At 46.4% G+C, this 12,938-nt stretch overlaps 1 protein-coding gene across 1 annotated transcript; it reads right to left on the reverse strand.

Moving 5' to 3' along the window:
* Positions 1 to 3,408: 3,408 nt before the first annotated feature.
* Positions 3,409 to 8,408, reverse strand: ZDHHC22 (zinc finger DHHC-type palmitoyltransferase 22). The gene is made up of 2 exons (XM_041427534.1): positions 7,850 to 8,408; positions 3,409 to 3,674 (listed from the first exon to the last, which is right to left on the reverse strand). The coding sequence occupies exons 1-2, from the start codon at positions 8,406 to 8,408 to the stop codon at positions 3,409 to 3,411; spliced, it is 825 nt and encodes a 274-aa protein (XP_041283468.1).
* Between the last annotated feature and the right edge of the window lie 4,530 nt (positions 8,409 to 12,938).

The raw sequence follows: 12,938 nt of genomic DNA on the forward strand, positions 1-12,938 counted from the left end.
TTAGACATTGTCACAAGAAATCATGTTCCAAAATATATTTGCTATTGCAGCTGCTACGAAATGAAATGCAAATAGTAAGTAATGACTCTTTAAGTGCAGAAGATGAGAAGCTTTTATTATTTATCCTTAGAAAACTTTAGAGCCAGTGAACAGATTTAGAATTTGCGACATTGCCATTGAGCTCAGCCTTCATTAAATAAATCATAGCTAAGAGCAAAGGTTATATTTACAGTTATTGAGCCCTGTTACATTTTCTTGCCAAGGATTTCTGTAGGTATAGAAAGGTATGACAAGGAAGGGATGTCTGGGCAGCTGACTAATTTAAAAAAAAATACTCTTAATTGTTCCTGCGGAGCCACTACCCCAAACAGGGCAGTATGCACACTTTGGAATAAGCAGAGAAATAAGCCAATATACAGGGCTGGTCTAATGTTACATTTTTATAGCTCTTTCCATACCAGAAGATATTAACTGTAAAGGCTGTGGCCATCTGAAAGTCCCACCATGACTGCTGAAATCCAGCAGTTTGCTGTAAATGAACCATTTAGCTGCATAAAATGGTGATGCAGCAATTTCCAGCCAGTAACACAGGAGTCTGACAGGAAGAATAGCTGTGCATGACTGTGCTGCAGTGACTCAAACTGGGATCTGTCTGTGCTTCTGCAAGGACTGAAATTTTGTGGTAAGGGCAGACAGCTGTAACCCTGACACAGGCCAGGTATGATCCAGCCCTGATGTGAAGAGGCAGCAGGCTTCAGGGGCAACTGATGTTGTAGTGGGTGAATTCTGTCCTTGCAGAGTGGCCCACTGAAACTCTGAGCTGTTTTGCCCTTCTCAGTGTGCAGCCCTAAGGAGATCTAAAGCCTGAGGCACTGTGGCAGCAGGTGCCAAGTGCCATAAGCTGCCCAAGACTGCAGTGTCCCTCAAAAGCCAAAAGCAGAGGGCAAAGATGTCAAACCATAATTTCTGCTGGTGGGAGGTGGCTTCTAGCTGAAATGTAGAAAGCCTATTGTCTTTAAGTCTACAAAAGTGGAGTTGGATCAGTGAGTCTGTGGAACGAGAATAATCCTTCCAAGACAAAGTGTATGGCATGAGGCTCTGGCTCTGGTTCCAGTGTCTAGGTGACTGTCTGCTCACCTTGACACCATTTGCCAGGAAGGAAAAGTTTATGTCAAGATGCTGTTTGTGGGTGATGATAATAGCTTAATTTTCCCATAGCTTTGAGTTGACAAGGCATGAGTTTGGTAGTGTAATTTATAAATAGAAATTAGAATGGGTCTGCAAATTGTTTATTAGATCATTTCTAGATTGGTCATTACATTAAAGTAGGGAGGATGAAAGGACTTGTCAAAAATCACATGACGAATTACTGGCAAAGCCAATAAACAAATCCTAATTTCTTCCTTTGACACATCCATGTGTATGCTGTAACAAATGTATAGAGACAGCTAATGACAGCTAACTGTCAAAAAGCACAATACAGGTCAGGTAAAAAATCAGAATACCTTTTATTGTTCACTGTTAGAGAAAATACATCATATTAGCCATGGAAACAATTGTGTGTTCATGCGAACACACACAGTCTGGAAGGATGCATATCCTCCATGTTTTAGTTATCCAGCTAAGGGTTTTTCCATTACATTTTCAAGGTTACTCTGCTCATCACAATAGACTTTGTTTGTTATTGATTCAAACTTGTATTCAAGTGTAAAGTGGTCAAAGATGGTTACAAAGCCTGTATGAGTGAGTGACTCCATTCTGGCTTGTGAGAAACTCAAGGATAAAAGCAAGGGGCATTCCACTATCGGGAATGCACCAAGAGCCTTTCTGAGGAAGAAATAACATTTTTCATGGCTTGTCAGCATACTCCCAGCCTATTAAAGAGAAGCAATGGATTCCTACCCAGCCCACATAAGCTGATGCAGTTTGCCAAAACAGAGGCTTCTCTCTTGCAGCTGCTGGGGAATCCAGTGCTACGATCCTGGTAGAGATGTTACGGTATCCTTTGTTGAGACATCTGTAAGCACAGGATCTCAGCACTGATCTAATGGGCTGCTGCTGCAGCTAAAAAACAACGAACACATGAAGTTGATTAATCCCTGTAGTAATTCTATTAACATCCTTAATGGAGATATAACACGGATCATTTTACCCCTCTGCAGCAATGCGAGAGGGAATTGCCCTGGAGAGCTGTAACTAAAGTGTGGCAGGGATGTCTGAGAAAAGCATTTTTCTATTTGTTTAAGTGCAAAATGAAGTGCCCTGATGGGCTGGAAAACCTCCCTGTCTTCTGGAATTTTGAACTCTTCACAGCCTTAATGGTGCAGGTGTTCCCTGTGAGAGAGTGATGCATCAGGGCACAGATACAGCAGAAATGCTCTTGGCACCCTCCCAACTCCTCGCTGTGTGGCCACAGTTCCTTCTCTCTCTCTCACAGGTATGCATAGCCTGTCTCATCACACAGCTTCTCAAACACAGCATTTTCATTCACCTTTGTGGTTTTCTCTCCTTGTCCCTCCATCTGACCATGATTTGTCTGCTTGCTGCTCCCTGTCAGAAGGGCAGCTTTGCCTGGACTCTGTCACTGGACAAAAGATTGCTAAAAATAAGTAGCAGAGCCACAGTCTTGACCTGTCATTGTATAGGGAACAGATCACGAACAGAAATGAGAAATTCTCAATTTCTTTTAGTTTTCTTCCTGAATTTCTAGCCTGTGGACAGAAGGTTTATCTGATGCATTAACCATGTTCATAACCTGTTCCTAGGACAGCCTGATTGCATTGCAGTTCTGTCATTAAGGTCTTGTCAGTATTGTGAATCAAGAATCATATCTTGAGATGGAAGGGACCCACAAGGATCATTGAAATCCAACTCTTTGCCCTGAATAGGACAATCCCAAGAATGACACCATGTACCTGAGGTCATTGTCCAAACAATTCTGGAATTATGCTCTCATGTGAAGTTACCTCATGTATATAAGTGCCAAAGAGCCACTCCACAAAACCCTCCCAAAGACTAGACACAGTCTTTTTACAGTCTTCCACAACAGCCCAGGCTCCTGATGCAGTTTTTAAAGACTATATAGGGTGACTAAAAGGGCTGGGGATTGAAGGATTCAGACAGGAAGTCACAGGAGGGTCTGACTAAGTTTTCTGCTAGTTCAAAGACTGTTGCCACCTATGCAGGTGCAGTGATGGAGTGCTACTAAGCTGAAGTATCTCATCTACATGGTTTGTGATTTCCATGTAAATATGCTCAATTTATTCTGTTTGATAGCCCATCCTTTCCTCCCACAGCAGCTGCAATCCCAAAAGATGGAGTAGCCCATCTCTGTAGTGATCCAGGAGACAGTGGGAGAGGACAGGGAAGGTGTTGTGCGCGTGGGATGCACACACATGCTTGCGGATTTTATTTCTCTTTCTGCCTACGGTAGCTACTCTCCACATTCTGCACAGGGATGAAAAGTCCAAGCAGCCATTTCTTGCCAAAGATTTCTTGCAGGTTCTCCCTCCAGGGCCGGGCTCTTACCACCATTCCTTTCCGCACCTGGTACCGAGTCTGCCCGCGCAGGACCAGCAGCATCTGGTGGCAGCAGAAGCCGGCGCAGGCCAGTCCGATCCCAAGCCAGAGGTAGAGCATGAGGATGACAAACATCTCAGAGCTAAGGAGAGCTCCTGAAAACCAGGAGGGAGGGAAGACAATAAAAGAAAGAGCTTAGACACAGCCCACATGCAATGTAACACAGCCCCAGGAACCAACAAGCCAGCTACTTTCTCTGGCCACAAGTGAGGAGGTACGGACAAGACAGGCTGGTTGCTCTGACTGAATTAAATTATTTCCTTCATAGTGTCTGATGAATGGATCTGCTGCAGAAATACTAAAATGATAGTGGTCTCTTGTACACTACTCCTTTTGCTGTTTATTTGAGGATCTAGATTACAGGGACAAATTCAACCAGAAGTAAAGCATATCTGCTTCAGCACTATTCCGAACAATGATTAATTTATTTAAGGATTTACCTGCTCATCAGAGGGAATCTAAGATTTCCAGGATTTTGAAAAGACAAGTGGACCCTACAGCATATAAATCCTTCTAAGAAGCCTTACTCTTTGTATTAACACAAGGCAGAAATATTTTGGATTTCTCTGTTTCTCCATCTCTACCATATGAGTATGTGTGCATATATATATGTAAATGTTAAAAAAGAAAAATAAATCAATAATGACTTTCCTACCTTTGTAGCAAGGCAGTTTTCATGTGAATGCAAGAAAGAAACAGAAACCTTTCTAAAATACAATCTAAATTCCTTTTATTAGCTGCTGCTAGAATACTCAAAATACTTTGAATATCTGAAGCTCCTAATTCAACTGGGGGTATTTTAGTATATATTGGTGATAAATATATTTGAATAAAAATATCCTGTAGGCCCTTTCCTCTACAATGATTTTAGAACTCCTTCTTGAAAATATTAGTATAAGAGCAGGCATCACTGAGTGACCTTTCAGTGTGTAAGCAGAGCTAAACCCATTAATATAACATTTTCTGTGTGCCCATATGATGTTTATGCACATGTTTTGTGCATATTGGTGTATTATTAAACACCCATATTTACATACAGGCATATCTACACAAAGGAAATGAAATGTGTGTCAATACTGGTATAAATAGCTGATATCTTTTCACTGGTTCCTATAAGGTTTAGAAATAAAAATGCTCTCACATGCTCTGTTCCTCTGGAAGACCATGGGCCCTACAAGACCAGCTGCGTTAAAGCAGGTATTGCATGGACAATAGAGGTGAGCTGCCTAAAAAAGGTACATGGATGCTTCAGATTTTAAGTCCAACAGAAGGGTCACTGGATGTGCATCTCTTGCTTCCCTTATGCAGAAGGATGGATAAGGTGGTATCACCTGGTTTTGCAATCTGTGAATCCCATCTTTTCCACCTGGCAGTGCTATAAGTGAGAGATTGGGGCAGGCTCCTCTGAGGATAATTTGTAAGGACACTGACTACAGTCTCAAGCTTTCAGAGACTGTCTTCACTTGAAAAAGGTACAGGAATCATTCTATTTTCTTCCTAAATGTAATGTCATCTTTCCCTTCTTATTATATCCCATTCAGCTCAGTGGACTCTGTATGCAACACAGCAAGAGAAGAACAAGCCTCTTAGGATAATGACAAATCCTCATACCAATTCTGTCAGAATAACTTAATCTATCAGGTAAGAAGCCCAGAGCCAAATACTGGATTCTCTGTTCATCTTTTACTGGACTTGAGTGTGGCAGACATTTGTTTTTTTCCTACAACTGATACTGAGAAGGGATATGGGGAGAGACCTTTTCTTTAGACCCTTTGCAAGGCACCTGTAGGCTTTATTTATCTGACTTGCTGAAATTCAACATTCAGGAAGTAATTACCCTTGTTTCCCCTTGAAAATATTAAGCATCTCTGAGCCATCCTTTGCAGATACATGATTTTTTTAACCTTTTCTTCAGGCTACCTACATTATGTAGGTAAGTATTTTCTATAATTTATTTTGTGTAGTTCAATACGATGCGTTTACAATAGTGCTCTCCATTTGTCCCTCATCCCCACAGTCTCTTTTAGTCTTGGATTCTTTTTCTCTAAGTGACCCGGTGTGATCTCAAGGTTAGATTGCCATATATTATCCATGCCAGAAAAGCTGTATTGTAGGCTGTAGTTATCGACTTTGGGTCAGATTCTGAAATCCATGCCTGAGTACAGTCTGGGCAGAATGAGCCAGCTGAAAACTTTCCCAGCACGAAAGCAGGGAACACTTGGTTGACATAAAACCAGTAGATTAACCCTTCATCCTCCTTTACTACTTCTGCAGTACATCAGGCATGATGGAGAAGAAGAAAAATAAAGTTTTTCCCCTGCTATCACAGTCCCCTGTTTTTTAAGTCCAACTTAAGTAACAGTTACATTAGCTGAAAAATACTGTGTGAGCAACCCTTCCAGGTAACCATTCAAGACTGTGTTTTTTCTTTCCTGAAACGGAGGTTGAATGAGCTGGTAGAAACCCAGTAGGTCCTTCCTCCCAAGCGATCCAGACACCACATGCCTGTATCTTGCTGTGTGAGGCAGCAGTTCTCTTCTCAGCAGAACTAGAGGTTTGGTGGGAGCTGCTGGAAGCTGCTGCCTCTCAAGGGTGTTCTGGCTCTTAGCTCTGCACCCAGGCCCATTGTGTCCCACTCAAACACTGTCCACATGTTGTATTGGCATCACAGTTGCTGCCACCAGAGCTGGGGCTCTTCAGTGTCTCTGCAAATATATGCCAGGACCCACCACTGTGCAGATGAGCCCTCAGAGTCAGAGAGAACTAATTCCTTGATAATCTCCTCCCATATCCCTGCTCCCCCTCCCAGACTGCTGTGCTGAGCAGAGCTTAGGCACAGGGGAAAATCATTCCCAGCGTTTTTAATGCTAGTAAAGCTCATGCAATATTATTTACAAAAATTCTTCTAGTTGGAAAAAATGATTCCATAAAAATGTCATGGCAGGATTTCATGTTTATTGTCTTTCAGTGATTACCATGAAAAATCTGCAAATTTGCCAAGCAGAGAGATATTTGTTTGTTTTCAGATGGCAGCCCAGCCTGGACTCTGAAAAGCAAGCTAGGGCCTCCCTGGCTCCTGTATTCCCAGCAGTGGAGTCTCCACACTCAGATCTTAATTAACAATTCTGGTGACAATGCACAAGCCAAAACATACTCCCTTCTTACTGAGCTCAGCTGAACCTGCAAAGCTAAAATATATGGGATACCTATTTTAGTCTAGTAAAAGCTGATGTAAGTGTATGAGGCAGGAGCTCATAGAAGGGAGATGGTAATTTTCTGCAGTCACTCTCAGGGCAGAGTAGCAGTCTAGGCTGTCTGCATAATCCCTTCTCTGAGGCCAGGATCTGTCTACTCTTGGGTTTGGACAGAGAAAGGGTTGAGGCTGGAGAGTTTGAGGGTGTGTTGAAAGGTGAAGAGGCAAGGCTTCTTGCTCTGCAAGAGCAGAGGATGAGTTATGGGAACAAAATCAGGAGAGGGAGGAAGAAGGGTTGCGAAGATTTACAGAAAGGCGGGGAGAGAGGGGAAAGGGGAAGAAGTAATAAGAAGGGTAAGGAATGGAAGCAAGGAGAAGGACGTATTTGTTTTTGGTGTGGAGCTTTTGCAAAGAGCAGCACAGAGAATTTCCCCTGGTTCTCTGTGGACTTGTGTCCCAGACTGGGGTCACAAGACAGGTACCTAATCATGTCACATTAACTCTTCTCTCAGTTTCTGTTGCCTGAACCCCAATTCTCCTGTGCTGGAAGGATGAAAAGATCTCAGTAAGATTGCACTGCCAGGAGGCAGGAGGTGGGTGACAGTGAAGGGAGTGAGTGGACCTGGATAAAATATACCTGCTGGGATATGGGGAATCTGCAGATTTGCAGGGTACAAAGGCCTACAGGACCACCCCCACCTCTACCTGTAGGACAGGCAAAAGATCCCTCACACCTGCAGTGAAATCCATCTCCTCTGTCAAACTACAACACATGTCCTGCACAACAGATAGCTCTATTCTATCACCACCAAGTTGGTTATGGGGCATTTTCCAGAGCCTAATGCATTGGGAATGTAGCTATGGATGTAACCTGGAGTGGGTCCCAGCTTCTATTTCAGGTGAAGCAAAGTCTTTTGGAAACGTTGGCTGTAGCCTCCAAAGAAGGCCAATTGCCCCTCTAGCCCATTTCCATGCCACACCTCTACAGAGATGACTATCCAAGGATGATCAGGTCCCCCCATCCCAGGAGCCTTGGAGGAGGAACATGCCCCTCATCTCTGAGCAAGGAGTCCTTACCTGAGAAGAACTGGCTGATGGAGTGAGGCAGAAGAGTGAGGAAGGCCAGTGGGTCCGCAAAGGACATGGAAAGTGTAGCAGAAATGTAAGCCATGCCTGCCACTAGGGAGTCAAGGCAAGCCAGGGAGGTGTAGAGGCAGAACATGATGAAGTTTCGCATGTTCCTGCTCCCGATGCAGTTCCCTGTGAAGAAACAGTGGTGGTCATGCCTCTGGGTGATTCTGGCACACAGTCTACAGAAGTGAGTGCCGGGCAAGGCTGAGCCAGGGGACCTGCTTCCATCCAGCCAGTCTGCCACTTCGGCTCCTTTGCCCAAGTTTAAGTCCTTGCCCAAGTCCTCGGGGGAGTTCTGGATCACAAGGACGTAGTTTCCCAGGGCATTAGCTGAGAGGAAGAGGAAGAGGGCACCATGCAGCAGAACAGGCGAGAAAAGTGAGGTGGTGGAAGGGTCTCTGAACATGCTGGGGATGAAGACAAAGATCTGGAGGACGAAGGTCACTAGGGAGATGCACAAGAAGTAGGCTGGAGCGACAACATTGAGCAACCTGAGAACTAGCATTGCGGATTATGTTCCTGCGGGGGAAAGCAAGGAGAGAAGGAACATCACCGCTCCGGCCGCACACTTCATCCTTCCATTTCCTGCCGGGTCCCGGCCCCGCTGCCTTCGGGAAATGCCCTCCGGGGGCCGCTCTCCCTCGCCGCCGCCCCACGGCCCCTGCCGGGCCGAGGCACAGGGACAGCCCGTGGGCAGCGACCGCTCCCCGGTTCCCGGAGGAGACACCCCGGCCCCGGCGCCAGCCTCCGGGGAACTTGCAGCAGCGGTGCCCCGGAGGGGCTGCAGCGGCTGGAAGGGGAGAGGCGGCTCCCGCGGTGTGCTGGCGATGCGAGCACTGCTCTGCTCGCCTAGCAGTCTCTCTGCCAGGCAGGGTCAGTCTTGGTATTGCATGAGAGGAAAAAAGGTGGTGCTGGAGGAGGGGGGAGTGAATTGGAAAGGAGGGGTGGGAGGAGGAGAAGGGGAGGGGGGAGAGGTTGCTCTAATCCACTGCAATACGGATAAAATCCAGTGCTCTAATTTATCCCTTAAAGCCACGGATCTACAGATTACCTCTATGATAGCTGCCCTGTTCTGCACGAAATTAGAAAATATACAAAACAGCTGGTCAAGTGCTGTCCGGATGCAACCTGCGGCGCTCGGCTACCGAGCCGGAGCAGAGCCGCAGCTGCAGCAGCAGCAGCTGTGGCCGGGCACGGCGCATCCCCGCCGGAGAGGCGGTCACCCCCGGCCCCGGGGCTCAGCCTGCATCGTCGGGGCACGGGATGGCCCGAGGGGCCGCAGGCGGCGGGCAGCGAGCTGGTGGCCGTGTGGGTGCCCCGGCACGCCGAGCACACCCGTGCCGGCAGCCTGAAGGAGCCGCCGGCGCCGGTGTGTGCGGAGCCCCGGCGGCCCCGGAGCCGCCCCGGCCCCGCGGCGCTGCGGGCTGCACGCTGCCACCTTGCAGTCCCCTTGTCCCCGGGCGCGGCGGGAGCCGCCCGGTACCGGCGTGTCTGGCGCCGCCGGAGCCGCTACTACAGCCGGCCGTGCAGAGACCCTCACGGTAGCCGAGCCGGAGCGCAGCCCGGAGTCTGCCCTGCTCTTCCTCTCCCTTCCTGCTCTTTTCCTGTTCCTCTTTTCTCTGCCCCTGCCCTGTGTCTATCTCTCTCCGTCCAAAGCCTCGTGTCTCTCCCTGTTCCTGTCCTTGTCCCTGTGCTTTTCAACCCCAGACCCCTCCTCGCTCCCTCTCCATATGTCCCTCCCGCGTCCTGTTCTTGTCCGGTCGTCTCCGTTCCCGACCCTCCCCGCGTTCCTGCCCCCCCAGGCCTGTCTCCGCCGTAGCTGTCCCTTCAGCACCAGCCGCACCTGCAGCAGCTCCGTCCACCTCCCACCGACCCGGTCCAGGAGAAAAGTGTTCTTGGGCCTCTGAGGTCCTGACAACTCCCACGTGGAGAGCAGAAAGGTGGGAAGAGGCGTTCTGCCCCTCCAGCGCGCAGAACACCATTCCTTCCTACAGTGTGGGTGAGAGAGGCAAGGTGAGTTTTCTGTGTGTCCCCGCGCCTCCCCAAAGCTGCCCCTGTTGGAACCAGCTTTGGAGGCAAGGGGAAGTGTGGGGGGGAGTCGTTGCAGGTTCAAAGCCTCCCTTAACACAAGCAGGAAAGGCTTTGATCTGGGCAGGTGGTGCCTGGGCAGTAGCCTGGTGCTGGTAGAAGTTTTGCGACACGTGTTTGCTCTCTGACAGCTACACACCCTCACCCCCCTCTGCCCACCCACACTCTTCTTGTACTGTCTGCACAGGCTCTGTGCACGGCCTCTCCTGCTCCTACACACCTACGTGCTGCACCCTCCCAGCTCTCATGAATAGCATCCCTGTCTCCCTCCACAGATGAGCCACCCGTAACAGGAGAAGGGGACAGAAGAGGGTATTGGGCTGCAGCTGTGTCCCTCGAGACAGTCAGACTCTGCACTGGTGAAAAGTCAAAGAAACATACATTTTACATAATCTTAGGTCCTAGGTTTCCTGGTCAGTCCCTCAGCACAGACTCTGCAACTCCACAAGAGACTCTCCCTTTGCCTGAAGGTGCAGAGCAAAATGAAAGTGTGTTTCATGTCTCAGTTTCTAGGGAGAGAAGACTGGAGGAGAGAGCGGCTGCGCTTGTCTCCTGCATGTGCGCTAGCACGGAACGTGATGACAGCAACCAAGTGTTCAAGGGCTCTTTATTAGAAATAACTTTTCTCCCAGGTATTTAATGGTTCAACATTTCTGAGAAGAGCAGTGACAATAACACAAACAAGTGCAAACCAAGCCTGTAGGCACTGGATCTGCAGTGACGAACAGCTAAGAGACACCTCTGGCAGAACTGAAGGGGAAGCTGCTCAGAGCGGATCTAGTTCTCACTCCCACCTCCCTCATTCTCCTGTCACGACTACTGAGAATAAAATTCCTCCAATATTCCCTCAACTCATCAATTTAAAGTAGACTGCGCCTTGCAATAGAGATACATGACCCAGTCTAGGTTTTATCTTTAGATAATCAGACAGTGTTTTCTCCATATTTTAACAGCTTACATCAAAATAATAAAAAAAAAGAAAATTACAGAGAAATCTTTTCATGTCATGAAAGACTCTCGACTGAGGGGACTGCATCTCATGAAAGACATTAAGCCTGCCTGCATAGGGAACATCAAAGCTGTAGCCAAACTGGGGGGAGGAAGGGGAAGGGAAGGGAAGGGAAGGGAAGGGAAGGGAAGGGAAGGGAAGGGAAGGGAAGGGAAGGGGAAATCTAGTTTCCACTGGAATGGAAGATTGGTGGGGAAGATTATTCCCCACATGCTCATTAAAGTGCTCCTGCACAATGATGCTTATGATTTGTCACTGTCAAAATAGTGGATTCATATTTAACAATACAGAAAAATATCCTCTTTCAGTGCTGTTGTGTTGATATTATGAGCTGTTTGCAGGATGGGGGAGAAGTTGACTGGGAATGAATTTGCCTGTGTATATGCATGTGTATATAAGAGAAAGATGGGTAAATAAGGAGATTAGCACAGGAAGTAAGCAAAAAATGGGAACAGTAGTTAATTTGGAGCAAGCATTAAAAAGTAACAACATGTACTGCATGAATTGGGTTTTCTCCTGCTGTAAAATCAACATCATGAGACAACTTGGGTGTTATTTTCTCCCTTTTTCTTCTCTGAGTCTGGTTTTGACCCAGGAGATGGAGTATTTCCCCATTCTGCTTTTCAACCATAAGTAAAATCACTTCTCTCGTGTGTCAAGATTTTCTTGTCTTTTGAGTATGACAAGGATGATGCTATATGCCTTTGTCTGGAAGAACTTGGCAGTTGGGCATAAGAAACACATGTAAGAGGAGTTTATTGCTCTCATTACCTACTATGAAGATGTTGTCCAGAAATTAGCACAGCATACCACAGCCAGTCCCTCTCTCACCCCAGCCTTGATGATTCTGAGTGTCAGCATTCTACTCTTCCCTGCTGGCCAGTTGTGTGCAGGGACTTTCCTTAGTATGCACTCTTTCCCAATATGTCCCTTTAGCAAGCAGGGTAGGAAACCACTGACAGAATCTATCAGTTGTCAGCCAGCTGGTGATTCCATCCTCCCATTCAATCATCTGGGCTACATTTGATAATGACTGGCAGATGACAGTTTTCGTATCTTCGTCCCCAGATCTTCTAATTCTTTGTGCTAAGAGATTTCAAACAGAATAAAATACTGTTCCAGTTGATGCTATGCTCTGATACAGCCTGGCCAACGTCTTTGAAGGTTTCACTTTAAATTGCATCCCAAATTATGTATACTTTCATCCTTCTCAAAATGTTCATTGCCTTAGCCCACACCATTTGTTTATTGTTTGAGATACAGTCTGATTGTGATTTTTCTCTGGAATGAGTAATTTAACCTCTGTTATTTGTTGTGACGTTTTTAAAGAAATGAATTCTCTCCGTTGTAAACCAGGTGCTGCTTGATTTAAATTGTCACTTAACTACAAGTTTTATGAAGTGGTTTCTGGTTTGGTTTGATTTTTCTTTCTCTGGGTAGTTAACCTTCAAAATTTGAGCACCCACAATGTCTGGAGAGGTCTCCTGTTTGATTAAGTAAAACTGAATAGCCAAGAAAAGCAACTGGGCAGCCTAATGTCTTCAGTTTAGCAACAAAATAAATATAGCATGGCTGAGCTTCATGCCTTTATGCTGACCAGCTTCAAATCTGTCTAGGTGGAGGCATGAATACCAAAAGCAAAAGGGTGCTCAGCCTTTCCTCATTCAGTTCTAGGTTATACTACACAGGTTGTCAGGATCTGATCTTCCATAAACACAAATCTAATGCCAATATTCTACTTCTAGTAAGAAATGGCTTTCAGAGGCCAACTCAACCATCTTTCCCAATTTTCCATACCCTTGTTTCAAGTTTACCCATCCTTTGCAGACAAAAGTCTGATAAAGTCCTGCAGAACTCAGGTGATGGAGATTCTCCACCACCCCCAGGCATTCCATTCAGCTACTTCTTATTCATTCAGAATTTCTTCTTATTCATTTT

This window comes from Onychostruthus taczanowskii, unplaced genomic scaffold (assembly GCF_017590055.1).
Source record: "Onychostruthus taczanowskii isolate IOZ18803 unplaced genomic scaffold, ASM1759005v1 scaffold1, whole genome shotgun sequence".
NCBI classification, from domain to species: domain Eukaryota; kingdom Metazoa; phylum Chordata; class Aves; order Passeriformes; family Passeridae; genus Onychostruthus; species Onychostruthus taczanowskii.